Source organism: Helicoverpa armigera, chromosome 7 (genome assembly GCF_030705265.1).
Source record: "Helicoverpa armigera isolate CAAS_96S chromosome 7, ASM3070526v1, whole genome shotgun sequence".
Classification (NCBI taxonomy): domain Eukaryota; kingdom Metazoa; phylum Arthropoda; class Insecta; order Lepidoptera; family Noctuidae; genus Helicoverpa; species Helicoverpa armigera.
The window spans coordinates 1,981,426-1,994,104 of record NC_087126.1 but is presented as its reverse complement, the minus strand read 5'-3'; the positions used below and the strand labels follow the sequence as shown (position 1 = coordinate 1,994,104).

At 37.1% G+C, this 12,679-nt stretch overlaps 2 protein-coding genes across 4 annotated transcripts in view; one reads left to right on the top strand and one right to left on the bottom strand.

The window, feature by feature from the left end:
- LOC110382218 (axoneme-associated protein mst101(2)) overlaps positions 1 to 12,679 on the bottom strand; it is a 120,709-nt gene that overhangs the window by 104,772 nt on the left and 3,258 nt on the right. For 2 of the 3 annotated variants that reach the window (XM_064035560.1, XM_064035559.1), the window contains exons 2-3: positions 3,320 to 3,862; positions 545 to 658 (exon numbers count right to left, since the gene is read on the bottom strand). In XM_064035560.1, the coding sequence (XP_063891630.1) occupies positions 545 to 658; positions 3,320 to 3,709 (504 nt within the window). In that variant the 5' untranslated portion in view covers positions 3,710 to 3,862. The remainder of the gene's footprint in view (positions 1 to 544; positions 659 to 3,319; positions 3,863 to 12,679) is intronic. The other variant, XM_049847562.2, reaches the window with a different exon arrangement.
- Positions 1,350 to 3,289, top strand: LOC135117131 (uncharacterized). The gene is made up of 2 exons (XM_064035595.1): positions 1,350 to 2,600; positions 2,681 to 3,289. Exons 1-2 carry the CDS (start codon positions 1,350 to 1,352, stop codon positions 3,287 to 3,289), a joined length of 1,860 nt encoding a protein of 619 aa, XP_063891665.1.

Below are 12,679 nucleotides of genomic sequence, written 5' to 3'. Positions count from 1 at the left end.
AAATATGTATCGATTGTGTAAATCGATATCTACGTGCAATATTCGATACCTACCTAATTTGCCTATTGCCATTGCGTACATAACTTAATTTCATCAAGCTGCGTACGTTCTGAAAGGGTTGTGCGATTATTGATTAAATTATGTATTCAAATTACTACTTACCTATCAGCTATCACTTTAACACACAAAAGTCTGGTAAAACTTAAAGAACATAGCACCAGCATTTTATGCCTTCCTGGTATTCTTCTTCAAATAATAATTCTAACCGTTTTATCGCAAAATGTTCACAACTATACATCAGACTATGAACTATCCTTTTTATACTTTCCCATAATTTGAACTATGTCTAAAGACCTTTCACCTATCTGTTGTTTTGCTTACTTGAGATAGGAATTTATCAGTACATGTGTAGGAGTATAGTCAATTCTATCCACAGCAACCAAATCAACGGATAAAATCTTTGGACCGAACGTAAATCTAATTCATAATTCATTAAGTCCTACAACGCAATTATTCAATTAGTAAGTAATTCAGGTATACTGACCAGTTTATGGCACTGTGCGCGTGCGTCTCTCCGCGCGGCCTGTTCGAGCGCGCTGTGCTTGGCCGCTTGCGCGCGCAGCTCGGCCGCGCGAGCGCACTCCGCCGCCTGCGCGACCTGACGATTACAAAATACATGATTCATAGTAAAAATACAAATAATTAGTAAACCAATTCCAAAAGAAAACCGACACAGTTTCCTTGAAAATCAGTAGCTACAGGAAATATGGCTAAACGAAGCTTCAATGATGGATGTTTTATAAAAGAGACAGAAAGATAAACAGTGTGGAAAAAATAGTCCAAACATGCATCAAAGTGGTTACATCACTCAATTAGATAAGAGATCCCAATCAGCTTGTCTATTGCAGTATGACATATGCCTTAATGAGGCAATGCAAACAACGGGACTTAAATACCCCTGCAAAAATATGAAAACTCTACGTCGAAGTAAAATGAGTCGTAGAACTAATAACTTCTGGTTATCAGTACGATCAACGGCTTTCTCAAGATGAAGTCACCGAACTAATTAAAATTTTACTATCTATTTTCCTCTAGCCTGGCCTTGCTTCTTCAGTACGTGTCATAACTGTACGCGGCTAATGAGCAGACATCGTTAGCAACCCCAGCAGTACGGAATAACTACACAATATTAAACGACAATATTTTCCAACCCAGTAATTGACATGCTTCTATTAAACACACAATAGATGATGGCACAACCGATAATGATTTAAACCCCCACGATAATGTGGAAATGACCTTAAACTTTGCAGTTCGCGTCCAGACACCCTGCAGAGCGAACCTTCAAAATGTTGGTAATATTCGTTATACTTTTAATGTGCCGTCTATCTCTGTGCTTTAATGAATCTAGCATCCTCTTTCAAGAAGTGAAGGAATATCACCGGGACGCGTGGTTGAAAGCCGAATATGCTTACGAAGTGGTGAACATCATGTACAACTCCTTCCGCCAATGGTACTTCACGGTAACATTTTGTGAGTTCACTTACTTTGAAAACAGAATCCTAAAGTACACAGAACAATATGGCTACGGATACAACGTCATGCTTCTAAGTGGCTGTCCGTACTCTAACAACAGTTTTGTGAAACCACGGCACAATAGGCACGGGGAGACAGCCTACTTGGTTACATCAAACGACCTGTCTCTCGATGTAAGTGAAACCGTTATCGCTGCCTTAAAGAGAACCGGCATTTTCAAACCAAGGAGTGCTGTCATTTTTGTCATAAAGAATGTCCTTGAATTAGACAATTACTTCTACCACGCACTAAGTAACCATTTTCAAATGCTTTGGAGCAGCAGCGTCACCAATTCGGTATTGATATTGAAAACAGATCGATTGAGGATGTACTCTTACAATCCCTTCTTTCAAGAAATCAAAGACATTACAAATGTAAGGGATGTAAGTAAGTTGCTCTCTAAGCAATATAACAATCTCTACGGATATGGTCTACGATTAAGCGTCTTCAGAAAAGTCTATGTATCCGATAGAACTGGACCAGTTCGGTGTGACTCGTATCTTGCTCAAACTGTTATGAAATTCTTAAATGCGTCTTGTTATCCCTTGCCTCCGAGGGATGGAAGTACGGTTGGTGATCTGCTGGAGAACGGAACCGCAACAGGGGTTACCTCTGATCTAATCGATGGCTACACTGACCTAGAATTGAATTCACGAATTCTCAAAAATACTTACTACGGATATATTGATACCACGTATCCTTTGGACCAAGATGAGTTATGTTTCCTGGTCAAGAAATCAGATACCCAATCGACATTCAAAACGACGATAAATCTGATATCCATGGAGATGCTTCTATTGTTTTTCTTTACCTTCACTGTTTTCATTACTATAACGATATTAGTAAGAAAAGCAGAAAATAATCTACTGAACCTAAATGACGAACGAAGAGCTGAAGACACGTTGATAGATCTCATAAAGTGTTTCATAAGACAAACGATGGATTTTGATTTCATGGGTCCAGTGTTCAGGAGCTTGGTATTGCTCATAATCATCTACTCCTTGATCATCGACTGCGCCATTGATGTAAGCAACCTCTATATTTTTATTACTACGCTACTTATCATATTTTTTATTTGATCAATTAATCTGCTTGTTTTTTCCAGGGCATTATAACTTCGGCGATAACCTATCCGCGCTACAAGCCAGACATTGAGACAATGGCTCAATTAGGAGCGTCAAATTTAACATTTGGTATACACAATCGTGATTTAAAGATCTTCAACAGCAGCCTTTCAACAGATTACTATGAATTGATAAAGAACCGTATAGTACCATTCAGTGATAAAAAAATTAGAGAGGTGCTGGACAAAAGAGAGTACCAGTATGCTACTTTATTGAGAAAATCTGATTCACAATACGTGAGCAGAAAAGTATCAAATATGCGAAAAGGAAAACCTCTATTTTACACCGTTCCTGATTGTCCCCTTCCCTGTTTTATCGTATATGGACTACGATATGGAAGTCCTTATCTCAACCGACTAAACTACATAATACACCATCTGTTTCAAGCAGGTATTTTACAGTATTGGAGCAAAACCGAAGAATTGAACGCCGATCGCAGTCGGCTAGGAGCAATAGAGAATAAAGACAGAAAGCCTTTGAATATCAAAAATCTTCAAGAAATGTTCTACATGTTGGCTATTGGGGAATTAATCAGCACTTTAGTATTTATCTTTGAAATATTGTATCACAAGTATCATAAGAAACAATAAAGAATGGTTTGCTTGATTGATATCACTTACCTTGAGTTTTTCTTGAAGACCCTTATTCGCTGACTTTAAAGACTGAATTTCTATCGTTAATTTCTTTATTTCTATTAATTTGTTTTCATTTGAATTCCCATCTGATGTTTTATCTTGTTTGGGGGATCTTAACTGTTTCTCTAGAAATTCTTCTTTCCTTCTGTGTTCAGTCTTTAAGTTTCTGAGTGTGCTCTCATTGCGGGCCTTAAGTGCTCGGACCTCGCTCCGCTCGATGTCGAGCGACTTCTTCAAGGTCGTGTTCTCAAGCCTTAACCTTTCGACGAGGCCTTTCATCTTGTTCAAGAATGCTTCGTCGACGGTACGCTTGTGTTCCTCAGCTGCTACGGCGGATATCTGACTGCTGGTGGTCGATGTGTCGGTGGACGCCATATTTTCGGCGTCCCCGGCTTCGTTATCACAATTCGGGACTACGTCTCGATCGTCCGCGGTCTTTGCCTCGTACTCCTAGAGTACGGATCTCTTTGTTATCGTAATTCGTATCGATTCGTGCGGTTTCTCGATGTCGGGGTCGTGTTGCGAATTCTGGAATGCAAAACGTGTAAATTGAATATGCATAGTTGGAGCGGTGCCAAGATAAAGTTATTATTGAAAACTTTATGTTACGTTATTTTAACTAGGGGTTGTAATTAATGTTGTTTAGGTGTAGTGCGTGCGTCGTGCGAGTCTGGAAATCTGCTAATTGTCTGCGAGAATTAACGAAGACAAGTGAGCCGTAAATCGAATACATTTGCTCTTGTTTCCATAATATCATGAAATGGATTAGTTTGTGCAAGAGTGTACGCTGCGTAAAGTAGGGCAGTGCGTGAACAACTATGTGGGACGTTGGCCAGCTAGGAATTAAACAGTAGTCTTTTAATCTTCGCCATGTTCTCATTAAACGTTTGTGTGTCCGGTAATCTCAGAGTAAACAATGAAACTTTGCCTTTGTGTAGTGCACAATTAGTTAGATTGAGTTTGTTTAGGGTTTAAACAAAGTTACGAGTTTGTAATTAGAGCATGCTATAATGTGCCTTGGTAAATGTAGGAGATTCTGCGGTTATTTTAGTTTAACCTACAAACGAAATGTTATAGGAGGTAAAAATAATTAAATGTCATAGAGGAAGACAATATTACTGAACTACAGGTGTCTCAATAGTCAATGAAGATTAAAATACCTACGCATTCTGAACCTAAGTCCACACTTGCCACATTTCATATTCCGAAAATAATGAAGTGGTGAATAAATTAGGCCAATTTTATTAAAGAAGTTTAACATCAAAGGAAACTTGAGTAAGAGTTGGGCAGTTACAAGTTAATTTAAAGCTAACCATGGTAGACATAAAAATCCCTAATTTAACATATTAAATTATGCGAAAAAAATATAACATTCTTTCTGGCTATTTGACGTAGACACGCGTGCTAACTGCTAAACAGAAATAGTAAGGCAATTTAAAGTAGGCCAGTCTGTCAGTCGACACTATGACACAATTAGTTAATGGGTGAACAACACGAACCAATACAGGTACTGGGATAGTCGGAAACGTTGACACCATCATTATAAATAGGCCTACTGCCCTTGAAGAGTATCGGGGCCGCGAAACGCTCCAAATGGGTGACATCAACGTCATTATGAGTGACAGATGGGAATGCATCGGATGTAAACTGTCTATGAAACCATTGGGTGTGTAGTGGGAGATGGGAATAATATTGGGAATAACGAAGATTTGCTAGACGATGAAGGATATTTTAAGAAGAAGAAAAACTAACGGTATGCTAATGAAACGGTTGACAAGTTTTAAGAAAAAGAAAAATTGTTGGTATCGTAATGAAACAGTTGACAGCAGAAAAAACAATATAGATTACTCTTTAGTTTAGACCTACCATTACAAGAATATTGCAAAATGATTTCAGATATTTCAAAAGACGGAGACATTTCAATTAATAACACTAATTTTAAACCCAACGATCTGGTATATTGAGGAGGTGAAATACAACTTAATTGAAGGCATATAAAAGTAAATACTACTAATGATAGTCCAGGTAAAGCCTACTAAGTATCCACCTTACGACACGGACGGGAAGTGAGAGGTCGTTCCTACAACCGCAAAGATGGCAGCAGTGTGATCCAGTTTACGCAACACGCAACACTTAAGTGTTGACATGTTGTGCATGGAGCGATAGATGGTAAACGATGTTATTGGCATGTTATAAATGATTTTGTAGTCGATGATGAAAATAGAGAAGAAAATATTTAGGCTGACCCTTAGAAAGTTTTGTCACAAAAAGTATTTTGGCGAACGTCATGTTTATATTTTTTGAGTCCTAGACGCAAGTATGTTTCTAATAAGATTATTAACGATAGATACTCATCAGCAGTTTTTCACGCTAACGTCACCCTAGTCATTTTAATATTAGACAATTGCCAACGTATGCCACTGTTTCAAAACAAAATTATAATTTTGATGGGCAAACCATAGCACGGTAAACAAAATACACAGACTGCACCGTAGCACGAACGATTTTACAACCGCTATCCAGCCATTGAACTTCCGTCGCTAACCAAGCATGTGTTCAAAACAAAAACTGAAGCACTGTATATAAATACAATCTAGACTAATATCTATTACTAGTCGAGTCAACAAACTCTGCAATCACTATGCAATATATTGAGAGCGAACACGGTGGCGCGGACGCATAACCGCGCGAATTAGGACCAATTTAATAAGGAAACGCGCTCAAAGGACGCCTGCAATTGTTACAATTACCAGAGCAAATTGAACTCGATGACCCAGTCTTTTGATGTACGGCTAGATTCGCACGTTCACGGTGCCTGGGTACGAATTAATGGTAGAAATCGTGCTTATAATTGTATCTGTAATAACGCTCAGCTGTTTCACAGATAGAAGTGAGACGTCAGATATTAATTTAGATAGGAGAATGTTATGTGTTGGAGTTTGCTGATTTTTAGATTATGAAATTCTTTCTTTGTGAGCATTAATTTTTGGATGGAACTCTACCTACCTATAAGTTTGTTGGAAGTTTAAACTTAGAAAGATAGACAAAGATAGGTACTTTTATCAACTATCCAACCCCTTTGTATGATGCTTCATCCACGAGAAATGGTTTGAGTTTGAAATAGTTTGAGTCAAATATGAAGTTCCTGAAAATAACAGTTAACGCATCAAATGCCTAGTGCCTAGTGACCCAAATCCCAAATTCTCAAAGGCATCGGAAATATGATTACATCAGTATTAATAAGATGTGTTGTGTTCATCTCTCTGAAAATATCGCGAACACTCATTCCTTCGTGAATCAGATCGCTGAGCTCTGGGCATAGGAAGAATGCTTCTTCTCTTTCTTTACTAGTTAGGCATCTTATATCACAATTATTTACTCTATGTCTCATTCATTGGTAAGGCTTTTTCCGTAATTTGTTATTAACTGTATCCACTATAATCCTTACATCATAACTCAAGGCTAAGAAAATTCTATGTCATCTTTTAGTCTAATATTTGTAAATGTTTAGAATTTGCAACGAGAATTGAGGCTATTTGCACGCATACTGACGCTGACATAAACATCTGACCTGATTTGGTTAACTGAAGTATGTAGACTAGAAGCCAATTTGAGAAGACCTTCTAAAATGACATGGACCAGATTTGTATTGAATGATTTATGAGAGAAGGCAAGTGATAGAAGTCGGGGAATGTATAAGATAATAAATCTCTGAATAGTTGTCAATTGCTATATCATAATTTTCTGGTCTTAGAGTTTTGGGATATACATAAAATGTCATTTTTTTAGATAGTGAACTATCATTTAATCTAGTTCAAGCCAAAGGAGATGTTTTTCATATAGTCTTCAAACAAGAACAAGGAAGTCGCTCCCTAGTCAATTCTCCAATTAGACGACCGGAGGTTAAGCCATCAGTGGAATAAGATAAGTGAAGTCAATCAATTGAATCCAAACAATTACCTGGAAGAAGAAAATCTATTAGCTCTACACAATTGGTTTACCCAAAGTATTTTCAACAATTTGAAGACAAAATGAAGTAATTGATGAGGTATGTCTATGATGAAGATGTTATTCCATTTAATCCATACCTCGAGGGACCTTATGTTACATCTTAACATACATCTTAAGAATATTAGCAAAACAGTGTATGAACACTTAGTTGTTCCATCGAATGACAAAGCAGGAGGAAGTAGTAAAGTAACGCATGAAATATATGGTGCTTTGTCTGTGCCTGGTCAGACGTAACCGATCCAATCAAGTCTGCAGACAGAACTTTCATATTGTAAATCGTAAAACTACATATGTTGCTTTAGAGGGGTCAGTTACTTAGTGACTTTGCTGTATTTGTTCGTTTAAGTCAGTTATTGGTGGGCTCTTGTTCCGCATTTCATTCTCAGTAAAACAATAAGAATGGTGAAGAACAGCCTATTCTATCGACGTCATTCGCCATCCAAAAATGGCTGATTTGCAGCAGTTTCCTATTGTTTTTATGGTAAAATGTATTATTTTCTCTTCGTCGGATGAGGGTTTACACACTCGTGAGGTTTCAAAACATTTCAGATTTCATATTTAAGTATACTTAATTGAACTACTATGTGAAAAAGCACTGATCATCTCATTTTTGTGAAGGTCAGTGTTAGGCAGACCCTAGACCACAGACTAGACGATAAGTACAATGCAACATTGTAAGGAAAATATTGTAAAAATTCACGCTTTCCAATATACCCGAAATATTCTTCTGAATTGATCCAAAAAGAAAGGATAAACGCATCGTCAATAGAAACTATGACAAACAAAGTCTGGTTACAAGTTGGGGTGAATTTTAATAGCGTTACTTAAGTAGCAACTACCTACAATAATCCAACTGTCTTAGCATCGAAGTATGTTGCGGTTAAGCTCTTGGTCCTGTTACTCGATAGTCAAACTTTATGTTCCGATCCTATTGTGTGATGTTGTTAGATTCAGAATAGATGAAACTGTACAATATATCCGAACAATTGCTACTACATTCAAAATAACAAGACATTCTAATTTCTAGTACCGTACGAATAGTAATAAGAATCTGAAATAATGATACATCAGTGAAAGTGACTATCATTAGCACATTATTACTGACCAAGAAATAATTCTCATCCGCCAATATACGGAAGCTTCATTACATGTTTTTCTACGTATAACAACTTTGGCTTTCGTCCCTTCTTCTGTTGCCTAGCAACCGGTAAAGCAAACATAAATATTTAGGTTTTTTTCTTGAAGCCAATCTTGAACGGTCGTTGATCTTTCCAAGTATGCATCGACTGATTCTAAAGAGATTTGTAACAGTTTCATTCAGATATATCTGAATATGTATATGGTAGCTTGAATTGTAAATGTGTACCTAATTAAAGACTCTCTTATATTTCTTCAAGAATTTCCAGTCGATACTAGACTGCACACTCAAATGTCAATCTAATTTATGTAAATATATTTTACTAGCTGTTGCCCGCGACTTCGTCTGCATTCTCGTGCATTTAATCGTTCATTGCTCATCCCCCGTAGGTGATAGCGTGATAATATATAGCCTATGTGTTGAACCGGCCCCCAGGTAATAGTCATGCAAAATTTGATTTAAATCCATGCAGTACTTTTTGAGTTTATCCGGGACAAACATACAGACAAAAATTCTAAAATCTACATATTTGGGTTCAGAATCGATTATGGATCACCCCCCAAGTATTATTTAAAAAAAATATTCAATGTACAGTTTTGACTTTCCTATCATTTTATTATATGTATAGATTTACTCTAACAAAAATATTCAAATAGGTAAGTACTTTTGTTTTCTTTTTCGTATAGTGAAGACATCACGTTTCCGGCAATAAAGGCACATGTTCTTTCAATACCCTAAAGCCGGTATTATCCGCACATAAATCCTTGTCGGCAGTTGCCAAAATAATCGGCCCAAATTAATTCTGAAGCACTACATCGCTACATCGTCCTTCAAAGCTCTCCGCGTCAGTCTAAATACTTTATGGCGACGAGCCAACATTTCACATCTGACATTCAGGAAAACTGGACACCAAATCGCGTTGTACGTCAATGATGCAAGGGCATCGTTAACAGAAACTAAACAAAACACTACCAATATATCTTGATATTCCTTAGCTACTACTCGCAAAGACTTGATATCAATAATTGGTACATTTAAACCCAGTTCCCCTTTTCAACGTCGATCAAGCTAAACTGGTTACCATGTGTACAGAAGATTTGGTTTGGTAAGATTTACGATGAAACTGTCAGCGTCTTACTATGTTTTTGAGATGTAACACGTGCACCTTTGAAACAAACACTTGATACTTTCTTCAGAGCTGAGCAAGACTGTTGATCTCTCTTTTTACGCTAGTGGACGTAAACAGAACGCCTTTGCAATTCAAGTGTTGAACGTTCGCGGTAATGTCTCAACGCATATTCAAGTATGAGTGACCAGATAATTTTGCTGGCATATGTAATTTTGTCTCTGTGAAACTGGTCTGTAGTGTTACTTACTTGTGTTAGTTGGAACTTTTTAAATATAGATCCGGATGTTTGTATCTGTACATCCGTAACTAGCATTGCAGCATTTGGGTTGTGTGATTGGTGATGGAGTAATGAATTTAACTAAATAAATACATACATGTAAACGTGAGAGCTCTGTGTGTAAAGGAAAATAGACATTACGTCTTAAAGATCATTAAAAAAATATATGTATAAACAGTTTCACAAAAGTGAAGATGACATTTTAGACTTTTTTTGCGACGATACACGGTATGGTACGTTGCTTAGAAACTAAACTGGACATACAACCTACACTATTTTTTTTTTTCATATTAGCGTTACAACAGCTATACAGTTATTCAAATCCTATCGATGAAACTAGCACAGATCTATGACCACTAATACATAGTACGAAGTAGTATGTAGGAGGATCATAACGCGGTGTCCTGCGTGAGCGACGAACGCGACGCGACGCGACGCTGCGAACGCGACGAACGCGATCAACTCAAAGGAATTCCCTACATGCGGCCTATGTGACAGTCTGCGGCGAGACGCGACGTAACGCGTACTTGTTTTGAGGGCGACCAGACGCGACACCGCGAACTATTCAGAAGCGTTGATTGTTGTGGGACAAAAAAAACATAAATATTAAAGAAATCGTTTATTAGTACAAACAAGTTGGAAGATTGTTGCTGTCTGTACTTTAAATATGAACTTTCAAGCAAAATTGTAACACAACTTCTCCATGATTTGAGAAGTAATGACCAAAATCACGTAGGACATCTGTCGCGTATAGCATCGCGTCGCATTACGTCGCGTCGTGTTGCGTCGCGTCGCGTCGCGTTCGTCGCTCACGCAGGACACCGCGTAAGAGGTAGCCTACGCAACCTACTTTTAAACATGCTTGTCATTTACTTAGGTATGTGCGATTTGCAAGGCCTCTTGGGAAATGTCCGTACGCAGTCACTAAAGAAAAACATACGCACGCAATTGTATGTGGCCAGTGATATTTATTAAAACATCTTCTTTTGTTTCAGTCTTGTCCTGAGAGAGTTTTCTGTCTGAATGTCTCTAGAGAAAAGTCAAATCATTTGAGCCGTCTCTACACCAGAAGTCGTAAAAATATCCTCTTCGAATGTTATAGAATTTCTGCAGTATAGAAGCATTATAATTATCGTTAAAGACAGGTACAGTATCAACAAACTTGCAAGATAATTTTATAAGCATTTGAATGTCACTAACTGTAAACTTTTTTTAACATACCTAACTGTAAGATTTGATAAGTAAAAAACTTCTTGAATTAAAATATTTTATTCATTTAATTTAATCAAAGTGTGTCAAATAAGTGGAACATAAAACATATGTGATGAATATGTTTAGTTAATTTATTTTATATCTCTGTTTTTTAACGTCTCAAAAGTTTCACATTGCACTAAAATTTATTGCTTAGGAATTAAACGAGATTTTAATTGTACATTAGTTAGCATTTTTAGCATATGCAGTGCAAAAGTAGTGTACATAGATGAATGTTTCATGCGTAATTTATAACACACGACTAATACAGTAATGAATCAGGCTGCTAAAACAGCTAGCATAACAAATATTTGTACTGTAACCTCCTTGGTGAAACCTATTTACAATTCGGTTTGATGCCGCCAAAATACTGGCATGGCCATTCATGCAATTCGATTTTTCAAATAAGCTTTCATTTATTTTTAATTTAAATGAAAACATTCGGTTATTCTGCGTTTCAATTATGTATTTCCTAAGTCTAGACAACATTTAACTGGTAATGATAAAAATCTGAGCACGATTTTCAAATAAACGCCTGTATGAGATGCAAGAATTTGCCACAGCGATAAGAGACCGGTCTTTTTATTATTAGGATCATTTATATAAACTGCAGATTACTTAGTACTTAGAAGCGGGAGGTTTTTACCATGTTTTTTAAAGCTTACTTTATAAGCCATTGACCCTTTGCTTATGGTTGAATCCGGACTGCAAAGAGTTCCGGGCGAGTTGAATCAGGTGCCTGGCACACCTATAGAACTGGTCCGGTATACGAGTTCTTGACTAGCACCGATACTGGATCGAGTTTAAACGCTTTTAGTAATTTAGGAAGTACTCTATTTCCTGGCGTATAAACTGCTCTTAGAAGCAGTGAAACTTGAACACTTTTTTTTTGATAAGCAGAGCTCCCTAATTACACATTATATTTACGTTAATCTGTGGTAGAAAAAAGAAAGGTTGTCATTTACGGTGTTTCGAAGAAGCGGCTAAACTACTTCAAATGAAATTTTATTTTATTGCAGACTGAAATAAAAAATACATAAAACAATGTTTTTGTTCTCTCTTCTGCCTCGTTAGACAGTCTAGATTTTCTGCGTGCAAATGTAATTCCTCTTGAAGAACGTAATCTCCACAAGTGACCACGTGCGTGTACATTCGTGCGGCTTCACTTTGCTAGACATTCGTATTATCTGTTGTTTTCTCGCTGATGTCACCGAAAAAATATTGACATGGCGACGAAGCTATCACGATATAGTGCTAACGTGAGAATTAAGTAATATGAGTTATTGATGCATGTGACTGAAATAGAATGTTGCACGAATTATTTTTATAAAATCAGCATGTTAATGTGAATGTGGTGTAAGAATCCTGCAGAAAAAAGAGAATTCAAATGGGGTTTGAGTTGAATTGGGGAAATGAAAATATGGTTAGTAAGTCTAGCAAATTTTTCGGTAAGTACATCAACTGCCTGCCTAGAGTTTTCCTCACCAATAAGTGTAAGCTGAGTACACGAAGGGATGGCCTATCTGACTTCCTCAATCC